Source organism: Bufo gargarizans, chromosome 6 (assembly GCF_014858855.1).
Source record: "Bufo gargarizans isolate SCDJY-AF-19 chromosome 6, ASM1485885v1, whole genome shotgun sequence".
Classification (NCBI taxonomy): Eukaryota; Metazoa; Chordata; class Amphibia; order Anura; family Bufonidae; genus Bufo; species Bufo gargarizans.
Window position 1 is genome coordinate 60318933 of NC_058085.1, and position 17865 is coordinate 60336797.

At 42.5% G+C, this 17865-nt stretch overlaps 1 protein-coding gene across 2 annotated transcripts in view; it reads left to right on the forward strand.

Moving 5' to 3' along the window:
• CYTH1 (cytohesin 1) overlaps positions 1-17865 on the forward strand; it is a 61878-nt gene that overhangs the window by 20989 nt on the left and 23024 nt on the right. For both annotated transcript variants that reach the window (XM_044300137.1, XM_044300136.1), the window contains exons 2-9: positions 4140-4222; positions 5703-5767; positions 6118-6184; positions 8421-8539; positions 9713-9793; positions 13244-13356; positions 13696-13844; positions 14060-14172. In XM_044300137.1, the coding sequence (XP_044156072.1) occupies positions 4140-4222; positions 5703-5767; positions 6118-6184; positions 8421-8539; positions 9713-9793; positions 13244-13356; positions 13696-13844; positions 14060-14172 (790 nt within the window). The remainder of the gene's footprint in view (positions 1-4139; positions 4223-5702; positions 5768-6117; positions 6185-8420; positions 8540-9712; positions 9794-13243; positions 13357-13695; positions 13845-14059; positions 14173-17865) is intronic.

Here is a 17865-nt window from a genome sequence, read left to right on the forward strand (position 1 = left end):
AAAAAAAGACATGTCCTATCATTGTCTGCATTACAGACAAGGATAGGACTGTTCTATGAAGGGCCAGCTGTTCCATTCTGCAAAATATGGAATGCACACAGATATCATCGGTATTTTTTGCGGATCCGCTTTTTGCAGACTGCAAAATGTGTACGGGCGTGTGCATGAGCCCTAAAGGAGAGCACATCAGCTTGGCTGTGTTCTGATTCTCCTTAGTGGTGAATGGAGGGTGGCTGCTCTCCCTTCACTTTGGGGGCACTGTTCTGGAGATAGGAGCACATCTGTCCTCAAAACACAGATGGTGTCTGTGTGCGTTCCGCAATTTGTGGAACGGCATGGACAGCCTTTTATTTAACTGCCTATTCTTGTCCGCAAAATGGACAAGAATAGGACAGGTTATATATTTTTTGCGGATCACTGAATGGAGCAACGGATGCGGACAGCACACGGAGTGCTGTCCGCATCTTTTGCGGCCCCATTGAAGTGAATGGGTCCACATCCGAGCCGCCAAAACTGCGGACAATAACAACGGCCGTGTGCATGAGGCCTTATCCTAATGCATTCTGAGTGGAGAGCATTCCGTTCAGGATGCATCACTCAGTTCAGTCACTTTTTTGGGGGGGGGGGGGGGGTTTACGGAGAAAATACCGCAGCATGCTGCAGTTTTCTCTCCGGCCAAAAATAATGAACTCTTCCTGGAATGTCAGCATTAATTTACATTTAAGCATATTAGTGCCGGTTCCGGACCTTTAAAAATGCAAAAATAAATTCATACCAGATCTGTTTTTCCGCATGACCCCAGAGAGACGGATCCGGTATTGCAATGCATTTGTCAGACGGATCCGTCTGACAAATGCCATCAGTTTGCGTCCGGATTGCCTGCCGGAATCCTCTGCCGCAAGTGTGAAAGTACCCTTACAGTTTAGCCCCAAACCACGAATGGACACCTGCTTCTGTTTCCAGTGGTGTCCGTCTGTACACGGCCCCAAGCAAGAACTTGATGCCATACCGGCTATATAACCTAGCCTGCTAGCAGATTTCAGTATAACTTGTATTTCATTCATTTAGATCTCTGCTCCTCCATGGCGAAGGAGTCCAGTGGGCGGACCTACTTAGTGATTGACAGATATCTCTGTATACCCACTTATATTGGTAATCACTGTGTGCATGGCACTTGAAACTTACCAAACAAGGGTATGTGGTTTATGAAATGTAGAATTTATTTTCTGGATAGCTCCAAAATTCTTTGATTTTATAAAAGAACTTTATAGTATCTGGGGCTCCCAATCCCCCTGCATAAACATAAAGTTTACGGGTATGGCTTTGGACAACCTTTTACAGTTTGTTCAGGGAACGGTCTCAAGGGCCCATTTACAGGAAGGGAGGTGTCCTGTCATTCTCTGCCGGGACCACCATTGTGAAGAGGGAAACCCATTGCTAAATCGGCACTGCAGCCCCTCTGTATTCAGACCGCCACTGATCGGGAAGTGATTGCATATCCTAACAATATGGCAATGCTTTATGTCATCGGACAACCCTTTTAAAGGGGCATTCAAGTTACATAGAAATGGTTTGCAGTGGAGTCAGAAAAGATGTACTCCCCTCACCGAAGCCGTGTCGGGGCTGCTGTTGGGACACCGTGCATGTTCCCAGTAATTGGCTGAGTGGGAATTTCGAGGCATTTCCTGCATGTGGCGATCTGATGAAGAAATGGAGATTAGGGAGGACCTCTAATTTGCTGGAACCTCCCTTTTAAGCCTCTGATTTTGCTGGAACCTCCCTAGTGATGATTGGGCAGCCAGATATTTGTCATTTAACTCTGTGTGAAGGGAAGCAGAGGATTTGGATCTCTGTATAAGAAAAGATGAGATCTGCCGCCCCCCCCCCTCCCCCCTCCCATGAAGATATAGTGTAAATGTAAACTGCACAAAAAGTTGGACAAAATTACTACATTTGTGTGTTTTTCAAGTTCAGCTTTTATTTTTAAACTTTGCTGTTGTCATTTAGAAGGTGTTAATCTGCACATAGAGTTATGTCCAGATTTTGTGTGTTTTAGGCTACTTTCACACTAGCGTTTGATCGGATCCGTTCTGAACGGATCCGATCATAATAATGCAGACGGAGGCTCCGTTCAGAACGGATCCGTCTGCATTATTTTTAGCATATAACAGCTAAGTGTGAAAATAGCCTCGGACGGATCCGTCCAGACTTTCAATGTAAAGTCAATGGGGGACGGATCCGCCTGAAGATTGAGCCATATTGTGGCATCTTCAAACGGATCCGTCCCCATTGACTTACATTGTAAGTCTGGACGGATCCGCATGGATCCGCACGCCTCCGCACGGCCAGGCGGACACCCGAACGCTGCAAGCAGCGTTCAGCTGTCCGCCTGTCCGTGCGGAGGCGAGCGGAGCGGAGGCTTAACGCCGCCAGACTGATGCAGTCTGAGCGGATCCGCTCCATTCAGACTGCATCAGGGCTGGACGGCTGCGTTCGGGTCCGCTCGTGAGCTCCTTCAAACGGAGCTCACGAGCGGACCGACGAACGCTAGTGTGAAAGTAGCCTTACACTTGTTATATTCACTAAAAGTAGTCTGCTCCTCCGGACGCGTGTGTGAGGTCATCGATCCCATGGTCACTAGGTCTATGTTCGTGACTGGTGCAAAAGCAGTTTTGAGAAAAAAATTAAGTTTTCCCATCTCTGAATGTAAACCAGTACGTTTCCATTCCCTGCATGCAAGCACAGATTTTGATAGCTGTAAAGAATGGTTTCATCAAATTCTAGTTACCTTAAACTGGAACCAGGGCGGATTTTATCACTTTCACTGTAGCACTGTCTTCCTGGAGATCCGCGGTGAAATATTTCCGCCATGTGCGGACTTGCCCTTAATGTTTCTAACAATGTGTAGGTATAAGACTGCTATATACCTGTGTGTGTTTTGGGATCGCTTCAGACATATTACAGACTAGACTGGTTTTGGGATAATATAAGATGAGATCACCTCATGATGTGGATGTCACAACCCTCCTGGCAGTCGTTCAGGTTGCGCGCCTTAATGAGTCACGAAACCGTAATGAACAGGAAGTTGTTATCAGGGTTTGTACTCAATAGCCTTAAAGAGGTCGATTCGCATAAAACTTTGTTCTAAGGCCTCTTTCACACAACCATTTTTTATTTTTTTTATTTTTTCGTTTACAGGCCGTTGTTTGCGTTCCGTATACGGAACCATTCATTTCAATGGTTCCGCAAAAAAAAACGGAATGTACTCCGTATGCATTCCGTTTCCGTATTTCCTTTTTCCGTTCCGTTGAAAGAGAGAACATGTCCTATTATTGCCTGCAAATCACATTCCATGGCTCCATTCAAGTCAATGGGTCCGCAAAAAAAGGAACACATACGGAAATGCATCAGTATGTCTTCTGTATCCATTCCGTTTTTGCTGAACCATCTATTGAAACTTTTATGTCCAGCCCCATTTCTTTCTATGTAATTACTGTATATGCCATACAGAAAAACGGAACAACGGATCCGTGAAAAAAGGACGGTGAAACACTGAAAAAGCCATACGGTTGTGTTAAAGATGTCTAAGGGCGGCCCCCCCCCCTAGAACTGCCTATTCTTGTCCGCAATTGCGGACAAGAATAGGACATGTTCTATTTTTTTGCGGAGCTGCGGCCCGGAAATTTGGGGCTGCACTTTGGAAATGCAGATGCGGAGAGCACGCAGTATGCTCTCCACATCTATTCCTGCTCCATTGAGAATAAATGGGTCCGCACCCGTTCCCAATATTGCGGAATGGATGTGGACCCATTTTCGGACCTGTGAATGGACCCTAATACTGTATGGACAGGAGCTCCATACAGTATTTGAATGTATTAGCTCCAATGAGCCGAATTTATTGCTTCGCTAAGTCTCACGAGACTTCGCGTAATAACTTATGAAATTAATTTGTACTGTAAAAAAACATTTCCCAAACTCTGGTTCGGTTCCAAGGTACCACTTTAGTAAGTGCCTGGTATTTACTTTCTCTACATGATGAATGCCATTTGCTGAAGTGACACAATCCCTTTAACAGCAAACCTCGTGATGCACAGAACTATATGAATGGATGAATAATTTATGATCACTTTTTTCTCTAGTGGCCAGTGATTTGACGTCTCAGGAGAGAGAAGAACTGGAGAACATCCAGAGAAGAAAGCAGAAGCTGCTGGAGGACATACAGGTGAATGAATGGCCATAGATTGGTCTGGCAGCTTTTAAACTGGTATCAAATGTGACATTTAAAGGGTATATGTGTATTTTACATGACTACACATTGTTCAGTAGGGAGAGTGGAATACGTGCTCCTAGGGTTGTAGAGAACCAATATGCCTGATCCTTCTTTACCATCAGCGGTCATGCCCATATGCACCATGACATACTTGTATGGGATTGTGTGGGGTGCTGCCCCTGGACCAAAACAGTCACCAGGAAATCACAGCTGTGCTACAGCATGGGCTTGGTCCTAAGGCCCCTTTCACACGGGCGAGTTTTCCGTGCGGGTGCGATCCGTGCGGCGAACGTATGGCACTCGCACTGAATCCTGACCCATTCATTTCTATGGGGCTGTGCACATGAGCGATGTTTTTAACGCATCACTTGTGCGTTCAGTTGAAATCGCAGCATGCTCTATATTTTCCGATTTTGACGTGACGCAGGCCCCATAGAAGTGAATGGGGTGTGTGAAAATCGGATGGCATCCGCAAACAAGTACGGATGCCGTGCGATTTGCACGCATGGTTGCTAGGAGACCATCGGGATGGAGACCCGATCATTATTATTTTCCCTTATAACATGGTTATAAGGGAAAATAATAGCATTCTGAATACAGAATGCATAGTAAACCAGCGCTAGAGGGGTTAAAAAAAAAAGAAAAATTTTTTTAACTCACCTTAGTCCACTTGCTCGCGAAGCCCGGCATCTCCTTCTGTCTCCGCTGCTGATGAACAGGACCTGGGGTGAGCTACTCCATTAAATAGAGCTTAAGGACCTTCGATGACGTCACTCCGGTCATCACATGATCTTTTACCATGGTGAATCACCATGGTAAAAGATCATGTGACGTACCATGTGATGACCGGAGTGACGTCATCGAAGGTCCTTAACCTGTATTTAATGGAGCAGCTCACCCCAGGTCCTGTTCATCAGCAGCGGAGACAGAAGGAGATGCCGGGCTTCGCGAGCAAGTGGACTAAGGTGAGTTAAATTTTTTTTTTTTTTTTTTAACCCCTCTAGCGCTGGTTTACTATGCATTCTGTATTCAGAATGCTATTATTTTCGCTTATAACCATGTTATAAGGGAAAATAATACAATCTTCAGAACATCAATCCCAAGCCCGAACTTCTATGAAGAAGTTCGGGTTTGGGTACCAAACATGCGCGATTTTTCTCACGCGAGTGCAACGCATGACAATGTTTTGCACTTGCGCAGAAAAAATCGCGCATTTTCCCGCAACGCACCCGGCTCTTATCCGGGCAAAAAAAATGACGCCCGTGTGAAAGAGGCCTAAAAGGGAATTTAGGAAGAATAAGCTGATGTAAATGTTGTATTTGGAAGAGGTTAAATGGAAATTGCTCCTTGTACACCTTTAACATTAAATGATAGTCTGTGTTTTGTATTGTGTAGAACTATTTAGTCTAATTATTTTGTTTCCTTATTTCAGAGACTTAAGGAAGAGATAGCAGAAGTTACAAATGAAATTGAAAATTTGGGAACCGTGGAGGAGAGGTAAGCTCTAATATTATCCTATACGGGATTGTGGTTTTATTCATGTTTCTGTAAGTGATTAGGATTGGCTTTGTATCTTTTACTGTTATGTAATTTCTCTGTGGCACATTGCAGGGGGATACAGAACAGGCAAGAAGATGATAAAGTCAAAAAATCAAAACATAACATTTTTAGACATAACGGTAATAAATTAGTGCGAGCACAGAGTAGCCTGAAATAAAGGGATTCCTGTTTTGAAGGGATTATTAATGATAAAAATGTTACTGTAGGGTAACCGAGGTCTAGGACGCGTCATTGTGCTTAATTATTAGAGATGTTGCTTTTCTGTAATACTATGCCCTGCTCAACAGGAAAAATATGCAAAAGAATAAACAGATTGGAATGGGAAGAAAAAAGTTCAACATGGACCCTAAAAAGGTATGCAGCATGTAATGTTTCTGTTGTGTTTTAATAGTCGTGAACATTAAGTCATTAGAGAAGGATTCCTCTGTGGGAAACCCTTTTAAAGGTTATGGACATCGTTGGAGCCATTTTTTTATTTAAAAAGATGTTTGCAATAGGGTTTATTAAAAAAATTGTTGCTTCTGCAGTTTTTATGTTTCACAGTACGTAGCAGCTACAGAGAATATTCACAGCGAAATCCATCAAACTCTCTGTCTGATGGCTGGGTCTCCAGCCCACCTCGGTCCTCTCCCAAACAATCTTCTAACTTCAAAGTCTAGCATTAATCAGAATTTATCACAGAATGTCTTTCAGCAGCTGCTATTTAATCTGAAACATAAAAGCTGCCAAAGCTAAATGAAACATTTTTTAAAATAAAAACCTGCTACAAAATCATTTTATTTTAAAATACATGTACTTTACCAATAATGAAAATATCTTCAAAGGTTTCCATAGCCTTCAAAGAGAACCAGTCAGCAAGATCAGCACTATTAAACCAAGCATATTGCCTGGTAGGGTTGACCCTGCTGATCAAAACAATAGCTTTCTTGATAAAATCTGTTACGCTATTTATGAGATGTGCAAATTAGCACTTAAAGGGGTGTTCCACGTTTTTAATACTGATGACCTATCCTCTGTATCTCATTGGTGGGGGTCTGACTCCCTGGACCCCCGCCAATCAGCTGTTTGAGAAGCGCCACGGCCTTCTCACAACTTTTCCTAGGCCGTGTCACATCACATTCACGTGTCATGGGGCCTGGGAGCAGCTCAGCCCCATTAAAGTGAATGGGGCTGAGTGCGATACCAAGCACATTTGCTATACAATGTATGGTGCTGTGCTTGGGGAGCTGCGAGAAGGCCCTCACAGGAGTGCCATTGCCTTCTGAAACGACTCATCTGTGGGGTCCTAGGAGTCGGACCCCCACTGATCAGATACTGATGACCTATCCTGAGGATAGATCATCAGTATAAAAATCCTGGAAAACCCTTTTAAGTACACAGAGGGACAGGCCCTAGACCTTCAGTGCATCTCAGTTTTCTCGCCTTCCCGACCTTGGCAAGCACGCCTTCCCTTAATTGACAAGTCCAGGCATCCTCCATGTGCTCTTGCTTGGCCCTGTAGTCTCACGTATGCGCTGTAGATTCTATCATTGGTGCTTGCACAGTACATCTCCTTCAGGGTAGGTCATTAACGCCCAGAAAACCCCTTTCCGAAAATTGCCTAAGGGCAGAAAATGGTATAAAAGTAAGCATTATTCACCCTATAAATCCAGCATTGCCTCTTTAGTGGTCCCCACTAGTTCTGCACATAATTTACGTGACCACTGCAGCCAGTCACAGACATCAGCAAGCACATGGTGTACATGCAAACATCACAGTTGATGCCAGATTGGTGGAAGTGGTTATGCAAAAGTTCTATGTAACATCATTTCTGCACAGCCACGGGGATCAACTGAGCACTGGGGATTTTAATAAGGAATATTGTTGTTTTTTATTTGTGGTATTTCCTCTTTTTCTTTTTTTTCCTTTTTTTTTTTTTCTTTTTTCTCTTTTTTTTTTTTAAGTCTTGGAACACTCTCTTGTTTTTAACTGTATTGTACGTCATTGGGGCTAGTATGGACCCAGAACACTTATCTGTACTAATAGATTTTATGAAAGACTAACTTGGGTAGATTAAATAATCCTGTAGATGGGTTAACCCTAGACAAGCTGTCTATACCTGCACCAGATATATTGCATGTGGTTCAGGGATGGACTAACTCTATGCCAACTCTTGTCTAACTCTATGCCAACTATTGCTTGGCTTTCTTTGTGACAGACTCTTACACCAGAATTATGTGCAATTTTGGCACAAAACTGCACATCTTAGGCCACGCACCCTTCGCAGCACAAACCGCATCCGATCTTATTAAACCCAACCCCTTTTTGAGCGGGTTAAGAAATCGGAGAAACTCTGTACCACTTTTTAGACAGATTCTTGGCTGAGACGTTTAGTGAATCTGGGCCAGCGTGTGCGTCGCCCCTGTATCCAGAAGGCTCTAGTTAACTATAACTCACAAAACAAAATCTGGATATTGTATGACAGCACAAGTATGTGAGCCATTCAGAAGTAATTATAAGGATACATGGTATGCCCACCCCACCGCATGGTGGCATCACAGTCGACGATTTGTGCTTTAAGTCCATTTATACATTTATTTATTTTTTGCAGGGTATTCGGTTCTTGATTGAGAACGAGCTGCTGGCAAATACACGTGAGAGCATTGCTCAGTTTTTGTACAAAGGAGAAGGATTAAACAAAACGGCTATTGGAGACTATTTGGGGGAACGGTAAGTTTATATACATTAGCTCTTGAGCATTGTACAGGGGTTCTTCAGAAGAACGCAGGAACTGCCTTCCAATAGCATCTGTTTTAGTATAGTCACCAAGGGCCGACCTCAGGACTACTCTCTAGAAAATAAAATAATTCCACAAAATACAACCGCAGTTTAAAAAATGTTGGAGCACTGTGAAAAATGTAAGTGCATGTAATTAAAACCAGAATGCAATGATCTCCAAATCTCATAGGCCCATATTTTATTTACAATAGATCATACATTTATCAGATGTTGAAAGTGAGACGTTTCACCATTTCACGGTGCTCCAGTCCTAGATCTTCTTTGCCAGATTTTTTGTTTCATGATTCGCCAAATGTTTTCTGTGGGTGAAAGGTCTGGACTGCAGGCGGCCAGTTCCACGCCCGGACTCTTCTTCTGTGAGTATGTGGTTTAGCATTGTCTTGCTGAAATATGCAAGGCTTTCGAGACGTTGTCTGGATGGGAGCATCTGTGCCTTTCCAGATGTGTTCTATGAACTGGTAAAATGTCTCGCTTTCATCATCTAATCTGTGTTCTATGATTTATTGTGAATAAAGTATGGGTCTGTGAGATTTAAAAATCATTACAATCTGTTCTTATTTACATTTCTCCAAATTTTTCACAGCGTCCCAACTTTACTGGAATTGGAGTTGTACCCCAAAGTTGTTAAAATCCTTTAAAAAATGTACCAGATCGATGTCTGTATCTGATCTCCCATACCTAATTTGACTAGTTAAAGGGGTTGTTTCATGAAGACAACCCCTGTCTGTACACCTTATTGGGGTAAATGGACTTCATAGAGGTGGTTCTTCACTCATGTATCAGAATGGTACCCCTCTTCCCTTCCCGTATGAGCGACTCCTTTGCTAGCGCACTTGAGCCATCCTTGTATTAAAAGGACAGCCATTTATATTAATGACCACCTTGTAATACTACATATCACCAGCAAGAAAAATGCCTGTCTGGCTGCAGCTGCCCCGGCAAAATCTTCTATTTATGGGGTGCGGACCCTGAGGAGATTGGATGATCTCTCAAAGAGCCCCCTTTAAGAAAAATATAATAGATTTTATTATTTATATGGCAGATAATGACTTTACTATCTAATAATATCCATGTAATCTTGTTTTGTCATTTTCACATTTTCAGAGATGATTTCAACATCCAAATACTTCATGCATTTGTGGAGCTTCACGAGTTCACAGACCTTAACTTGGTGCAGGCGCTTCGGTGAGTTAGTTGACTGGAATTGCCTACTGGACTCTAATATGAGGTTTCTCTCGGGTCAGTATTTGGCCTGTTCTTTTTTATGTATTGGTTGCCAAAATTGTTTTCTGCCAGCTAAAACCAGATAGTAGCACATATCCTTTTTTTCTAATCAGTTTTTTTATTTTCTGACTGTAGATTTTTTTTAATTCTATTTGCTGAACATGATTATGGGGCAACCATCTTGCATACGTTTTTCTTAAGAGCCTTTAGAAAGCATTAAGAAAATTGCTTTATGGCGGTCCTCTGTGCAGAGGTCATTGTACAAGGAGAGAATAGATAAGATGGGACAATCTCCTATTGTGAATGGTGGATCCTTTTTTATCTGTACACAGAGGTGATATCATTACTAGCAGGATTAGGCTACTTTCACACTAGCGTTCGTCGGTCCGCTCGTGAGCTCCGTTTGAAGGGGCTCACGAGCGGACCCGAACGCAGCCGTCCAGCCCTGATGCAGTCTGAATGGAGCGGATCCGCTCAGACTCCATCAGTCTGGCGGCGTTGAGCCTCCGCTCCGCTCGCCTCCGCACTGACAGGCGGACAGCGTTCGGGTGTCCGCCTGGCCGTGCGGAGGCGTGCGGATCCGTCCAGACTTACAATGTAAGTCAATGGGGACGGATCCGTTTGAAGATGCCACAATATGGCTCAATCTTCAGGCGGATCCGTCCCCCATTGACTTTACATTGAAAGTCTGGACGGATCCGTACGAGGCTATTTTCACACTTAGCTGTTATATGCTAAAAATAATGCAGACGGATCCGTTCTGAACGGAGCCTCCGTCTGCATTATTATGATCGGATCCGTTCAGAACGGATCCGATCGAACGCTAGTGTGAAAGTAGCCTTAGGCTACTTTCACACTCGTGTTTGTGTGTATCCATCATGGACGGATCTGTTCAGATAATACAACCGTCTGCATCCGTTCAGAACAGATCCGTTTGTATTATCTTTAACATAGCCAAGACGTTTTCTATTGTGCCAGATTGTGTCAGTGAAAACGGATCCGTCCCCATTGACTTACATTGTGTGCCAGGACCTGTTTTGCTCAGTTTCATCAGACGGACACCAAAAGCTGCAAGCAGCAGTTTAGTGTCCACCTGCAAAGCGGAATGGAGACTTAACTGATGCAAACTTAAGCATTCTGAGCGGATCCTTTTCCATTAGAATGCAAACTGATCCGTTTTGGACCACTTGTGAGAGCACTGAACAGATCTCACAAGCGGAAAGCCAAAATGCCAGTGTGAAAGTAGCATTAGGCTACTTTCACACCTGCGTTCTGTGCGGATCCGTCTTGTATCTGCACAGACAGATCAGCACTGATAATGCAAATGCTTGTATCTGTTCAGAACGGATCCGTTTGCATTATACTTACAAAAAAAAAGTCTAAAAATGGATCCGTCCTGACTTGCATTAAAAGTCAATGCACCGTATTGTGTCAGTGATAACGGATCCGTCCCCATTGACTTGCGTTGTAAGTCCGGACGGATCAGTTTAGCTTCGCATCGTCTGGCGGACATCAAAACACTGCAAGCAGCGTTTTGGTGTCTGCCTCCAGAGCGGAATGGAGATGCAACGGAGCCAAACTGATGCATTCTGAACTGATCCTTATCCATTCAGAATGCATTGGGGCTAAACTGATCCGTTTTGGGCCGCTTGTGAGAGCCCTGAAACGGATCTCACAAATGGACCCAGAAACGTCAGTGTGAAAGTAGCCTTAAGGCTTGTTCACACGACCGTATGGCTTTTTCACAGTTTTGCGGACCGTTTTTCATGGATCCGTTGTTCCGTTTTTTGTTTCCGTTCCGTTTTTCCGTATGGCTTATACAGTATACAGTAATCACAGAAAAAATTGGGCTGGGCATAACATTTTCCATAGATGGTTCTGCAAAAAACTGAACGGATACGGAAGACATACGGATGCATTTCCGTATGTGTTCTGTTTTTTTTTTTTTTGTGGACCCATTGACTTGAATGGAGCCACGGACCGTGATTTGCGGACAAGAATAGGACAAGCGGAACGGAATTGCGGACATAAGGAAATGGAATGCTCACGGAGTACATTTCGTTTTTTTGCGGACCCATTGAAATAAATGGTTCTGTATACGGAACGCAATAAACGTTCGTGTGAACGAGCCCTTACAATGACAGATAAGCAGATAGCAGTATAGTGAGCTGTACATACCAAGAAATGGCGCCTATTAGGCAGGATTTTAGGATTATTGTTTAAATATATATATTGACATGGAAAATTTAAAATTATTTTTTAATATGTTAAACATAAAAATGTGATTTAAACAATAGATAATTTTCTGATGCAATATTCCTCCCAATCTTACCGAATAGCCTCAGGGGTTTTCTCTATAACCACATCAACCTTTTGTGTGGATGTATTTTTCTTTTCATCTCCTCATTGACCTGAAGTGTTTGTAAATGTGTTTGAATTTTGATACCTCTTATCATGTCTGGGCTGTTTTTTTTGGTTACTAGAAAATGCTATTGGTTTCTTTTCAATACAATTACAGTATTTAGGTTTTTCCATTGTACTATTGCTGCTATCATTCAAAAAATAACTTGTAAAAGACGAGCCCTAAAGTGTAGAATCCCTGTCGCCACAAAATGCACTGCAGTCCGACAGCAGCATGTTAAAGAGTAGGAGAAGCCGAGTAGAAAATATTTAGTGAAACCTGACATTTATATCTTTGCTTTTTTTCACTTCCTGAACGACTATCGGTACAGGGAGGAGGTGTTATCAGTGACTGATGGCATTGTGTGTATAAAGGGTGTATCAGACACCCCGATCAGGCAGACTATTGTCAGGAGGGAAGCGTACCTTCCCGCTAGTCACTTGCTCACTAGCAGAGGAGACTGCTGCTATTACATGCAGCGATCTCCTCCGCAGCAGTCGCTCTTCTCTTCATTGAAAAGGACCTGCGCTCAGCTTGGTGAGGTCAGCACGTACGTGCTCATGCTGGGAGCGTGAGGTGACGTAATCAAGCTGAGTGCAGGTCCTTTTTTAATGAAGAGAGGACCGACTGTCTCTGCGCATGCAAATAGATGAGGTGAGAGTATTATATTTTTCTTTTTTTGCTAAAATGAAACATTACATCTGGGGGACATTATTACTTCTGGGGGACCATTATGGGAAACATTATGTGCACTGAGGGCACTGCATGGGTTGGTGTCTTTTATAAAAATAAATAAAAAAAGCCAATGAAATATGTTTTTGATGGCCATTTTTAACTGCCGTGAAAAACGGATGCAAAATGGACAGATGGCCCGAAAATGGATGCACAAATGGTTGAAAGTTGAAACATGGCCATGACCGTTTGTCCCTGACCATTTCTGTCACTGTCGTGTGTGTGTGTAGCCTGTTATTTTCAGCTAATTCTAACATTGTTCACTTTGTCTCTTTTAGTCAGTTCCTGTGGAGTTTTCGCTTACCAGGAGAAGCCCAAAAGATCGACCGCATGATGGAGGCATTTGCACAACGTTACTGTCAGTGTAACCCCGGAGTTTTTCAGTCTACAGGTTCATAGTTTATTTGCTTCCTTCTTTTGCTCAGTTTAAATAGACAATCACAATACATTAGTGAGTGTCTTGTATTAACTTTGTCTACATGACAAATGCCATTTGCTGATGTACGAAAACACTTTTCAAGCGGTCCGCGTCTCCGGAAAAAAATAGAACATGTCCTGTTCTTGTCCGCAATTGTGGACAAGAATAGGCAGTTCTATGGGGGTTCCGGCTGGTTGTATTGCGGATCCGCAATACACTACGGACGTGTGAATGGACCCTAAATATACTTTCCTGCTTGTTTTAGTTAGCCTCTTATTCCAACCACCATCATCTCTTTTACTTTGCCTACAGACACGTGCTATGTATTGTCTTTTGCCATCATCATGTTAAATACCAGCCTGCACAATCCCAATGTCAAAGATAAACCAAATGCCGAACGATTTTTCTCCATGAACCGTGGCATAAATGATGGAGGCGATCTACCTGAGGAACTTCTGAAGGTTAGTACACACATGTAGAAGGAAAAAAAATACACTTTTATTTTCAGAGCATTTAATTTAGAGTATTAAAAGCAGACTTTGTAAATCTGGTCACATAGATAATGGTCTCTACAAAATCCAATTTTCCAGCAATGATGATTTGTCTCATTGTGTTCAGTGCACTTGTAATGGGAGTTATATTGTTGACTTGTTATGGATTTTCAATCTTTTTTTAGAATTTGTATGACAGTATAAAGAATGAACCATTTAAAATTCCCGAAGATGACGGAAATGACCTAACTCACACGTTCTTTAACCCAGATCGTGAAGGCTGGCTATTAAAAATGGGTGAGTTTTGTTGTCTATGTTCTGTCTGATTGGAGCAATTATTATTTATCTAGTTCATCAGACAAGTCGGATTTTGAGGGAAGCAGTTGGGAGATATTGACTAATCCAGTGTGAGGTCATAAGTAGGGCTGCAGCTAACGATTATTTTAGTAATCAAGTATTCTACCGATTAATCCAATGATTAATCGAGTACTCTAATAAGGAAAAAACTAATTAGAAGAAAGTTTTCTATAAAAACTCATCAGCCCCACTGCCATCAGCTGCCCCTTTCTTTGTGCCATCAGCTGCCCCTTTCTTTGTGCCATCAGCTGCCCCTTTCTTTGTGCCATCATTTGCTCCCCCCTCAGTTCCCCCTCCTAGTGCCCAGCCGCAGCTGCAGTGAACGAAAATACTTACCTTTTCCTGTAGGTGTGCTGCCGATACGCCAGAGATCTTCCATCCTCTTCTTCATGCGCTGCACTGGGTCCTGAAGTCACACAGCATCAGGTCATAGTGCGTTCTTATGTGCACTGTGTCCTGACAAAGTGTGTACGTCTGGATCCAGTGCAGTGCGGTGCGGGCAGGCGGGTGACCACGGAGCGTGAGTAATAGCAAGTTCTTCACTCGCATTCTGTGGTCACATGGCACAAACGAATCATCGATGCAAAAAATATCTGGATCTGTACACCACAACTTGTAACCAAGTACATGTGCAGCAGTTAATTAACAGTAACCTTGGTGCAGTACCCACAGCTCAGCATGCACGTGTAATAATTAACACCTCTAGGTGTTTTTCATCTTGACTTACCCTGTTGTATCATAGACATGAGCCCTCGGGTTGGGGCCACCCACTAAGTGGAGACTTGCTACCAAGCAGCGGCTTACAATTACATTACTGGGCCCATTAGTGTAATATTTCTCTGCCCCCTTCATTCATCAGTGGTGCGGTGCCATTTCTTTCAAGGCTCCGTAGATTCATTATAATGGTCTAACAATTTATGTGTGGACTGTATGCATATTCTGAGGGACAACATAATCTGGTTGATTGTTCATTACAGATGGTGTTTTTACAAATATTGTGAATGTAATATTCCAGTGTGATTACGGTCTGATTTCAGTTAGATTTGTTGGGATAAGTCATGTGGGGGTGGGGAATAGAAAATGCACTTTCACCTATGTATAGTAAAATATTAAACGCTGTATATTCGTTTCAGGCCTTTACATGACCTTTTGAACTACCAACGTCGCCAATGCTAATCCAATATGTGCCCTGTGAAAGCCTGCTTTGTGATGTAATACTACACCTGTATGGGTTGGTCTTGTATTGTGTTTTCACATACAAATTTTAATTTTATATTTCCTTGTTTTCCTTTTTACGCGTATGTTTTCTACATTTGGGCTGCGCCTCTTTTTGCCACACGTTCCAGGAGGTAGGTGCATGGGTTGTATGTTCATTATATGTGGGAGCTGGGACCGTCTAATGCTGATAGATTTTTCTGGGCTCAATTCTTGCTTGGTGACATGTCTGCACTGCTTCTTTACTTTAACTTTTTCCTTGTGTTTTTTTGCATTGTAAAAGGTGGGTAAAATGATGCAAGACAGTAGGGCTTCTGAACGGCATTCTTCCAAATCTTTTTATTTTTTTACCAAGCACACACTTCCATAAGAACTAGTAAATTGAAGTTCCTCTATAATGAGAATTACATTTTGTTATGAAATTGCCCAAACAGCTTGTATTGTAAAACATTGACACCATTGATACCGAAAAACATTCGAAAGGACACTCCAGGAAAATAAATTGTGCTGGACCTCAACGGACTTCTATCTCTGTTGTACTTGAAAGCCTCATGTCTTTCTCTGGCCCCTTGGGCCCTGCATTAGGCATAATTTAAAATGTGATGAGTATTTTTGTGTTTTCTCTTCCAATACATACGTGTGCGCTGTGGATCTCTGCCCTCATTTCATTTACCTGTTCCAACATCAGTCCTGTGATCCCTATTTAGCTCACCTAAGTTCTGATATCTGTACCGGACAGCAGAAATTTTTGTGACTTAAATGCTTTCCATAAATCTTTGAGGTTTCTGCATCTTGTGCATGGATTTTTTTGACAAATCTCATTCAAATATATGTTAGTAAAGTATCTTCCATAAGACAAACCTCTTTAAAGGGAATGTGTCCCTTCTGGCAAGCCATAATAACTGGAGCAATACATGTTCTATCTGTCCCAGATGAGTGATTTATATGTCAATACTCACCCTGTTACCCCACCATGCACCCACAAACCAGGCATGGAATGCATTGAGAGGACACCTGTGCATGCGCAGGTAATGGAAAGGACTCCAGGAGAAGTCCTGTCTATGCATTCCATGGTTGGTTTGTGGACAATAAAGGGGGAAATGGGGCTGAGTATCAACATACAAATGACTGATCTGGAGTTACGGTAAATATGGCTTGCCATGGTGACAGATTCCCCCTTTTTTTTTTTTTAAATAAAAAAACACTAAGGGGCAGAAGCGCTGCTCGAAGACACCTTTGGATTTTATTGCCTCACTGCAGAACTTCTGCCCATCCATTTATTTTAATTTTTTTTAAAAAAAGGTTTAGGTACCTTTTTAATGGTAAAATGCTATTTATTTTTCTCCAGTTTATTTTTTTATGTTTTTCATAAAATAAAAACCAAAACAGGTGTGAACATACCATAGTGGAGCTAAGTCACTGGGTGAACACCTTCTAAAACCCAGATAGGGTGTCCAAAACGAGGAGTGCATCAGTATAACCACAAAACCCTTCTGCATTCACATTTGATACTTTAATAATCCATGCTGCTTCAAATTGGGTTACAAAAATACATTTTTATTTAAAAATGTTCACCCACAGATGGTGCAGCAGCTACAAAAATCCCAAAACCTGAAAGAACAGAGTGTGCCAAGTGCACAGATACCCCTTATGTCTAGGTGTGCCTGATATCCGTAGAGAATTGCAGAAATGAAAACATGTGAAGAGGAGTGCTGTACCGTAAGAGGTGGGATTGGAGAGATGGTGGTTGCTGGTAGGGGGCTAATGTAGTTGCATCCAGTGGAGATGTGTAGGTTTTGTGAGTAATGAGGGCTGGAGGACTTGGAGGATAAGGCGGCACTGGGGAGTCGGTGGGGGAGCACAGATATTAATTTACTTTTGAAGTTATTTCTACATTTTATTTTTTCTAACTTTGCAGAGGAGGTGTAAGAATGGCAAATGTCATTGGCAGCAGGAAACAATGTTCTGGGGATAAATTACTGAATCATAATTTAAATCCAAAAATAAATGCTGTGCTGACAAATATGTAGCCACAGGATGCATCAGCACGTCTTCATACATTGGGTATATGGATTTGAAATCGTATCACTGCTAACTTTACTATACACATAAATGTGGGGCTCTTAGGCTCACATTGATCAAAATGTGCTTATCAGCCTCAGCACAGTGACCTCTTCCAAATGGGCTCTACCCTAAAACAGACTCGCAGGTTAGTCTGTGTAGTGTAGGGTCCCAACTATAAAAGGTTCCCTTGCCAGGGCAGATGGGCTCATATACATTGATTTAAAGGTGTACATTTATGTGTAAAGTAATTATAGCAGTAATGCAATGCAATTCCAAATCCATATTTTCAACGTTTGCAGAGTGTAATACATCTTGTGTTGACTTTTGTATTGCAGCCATTGCGTATGTGCACCTG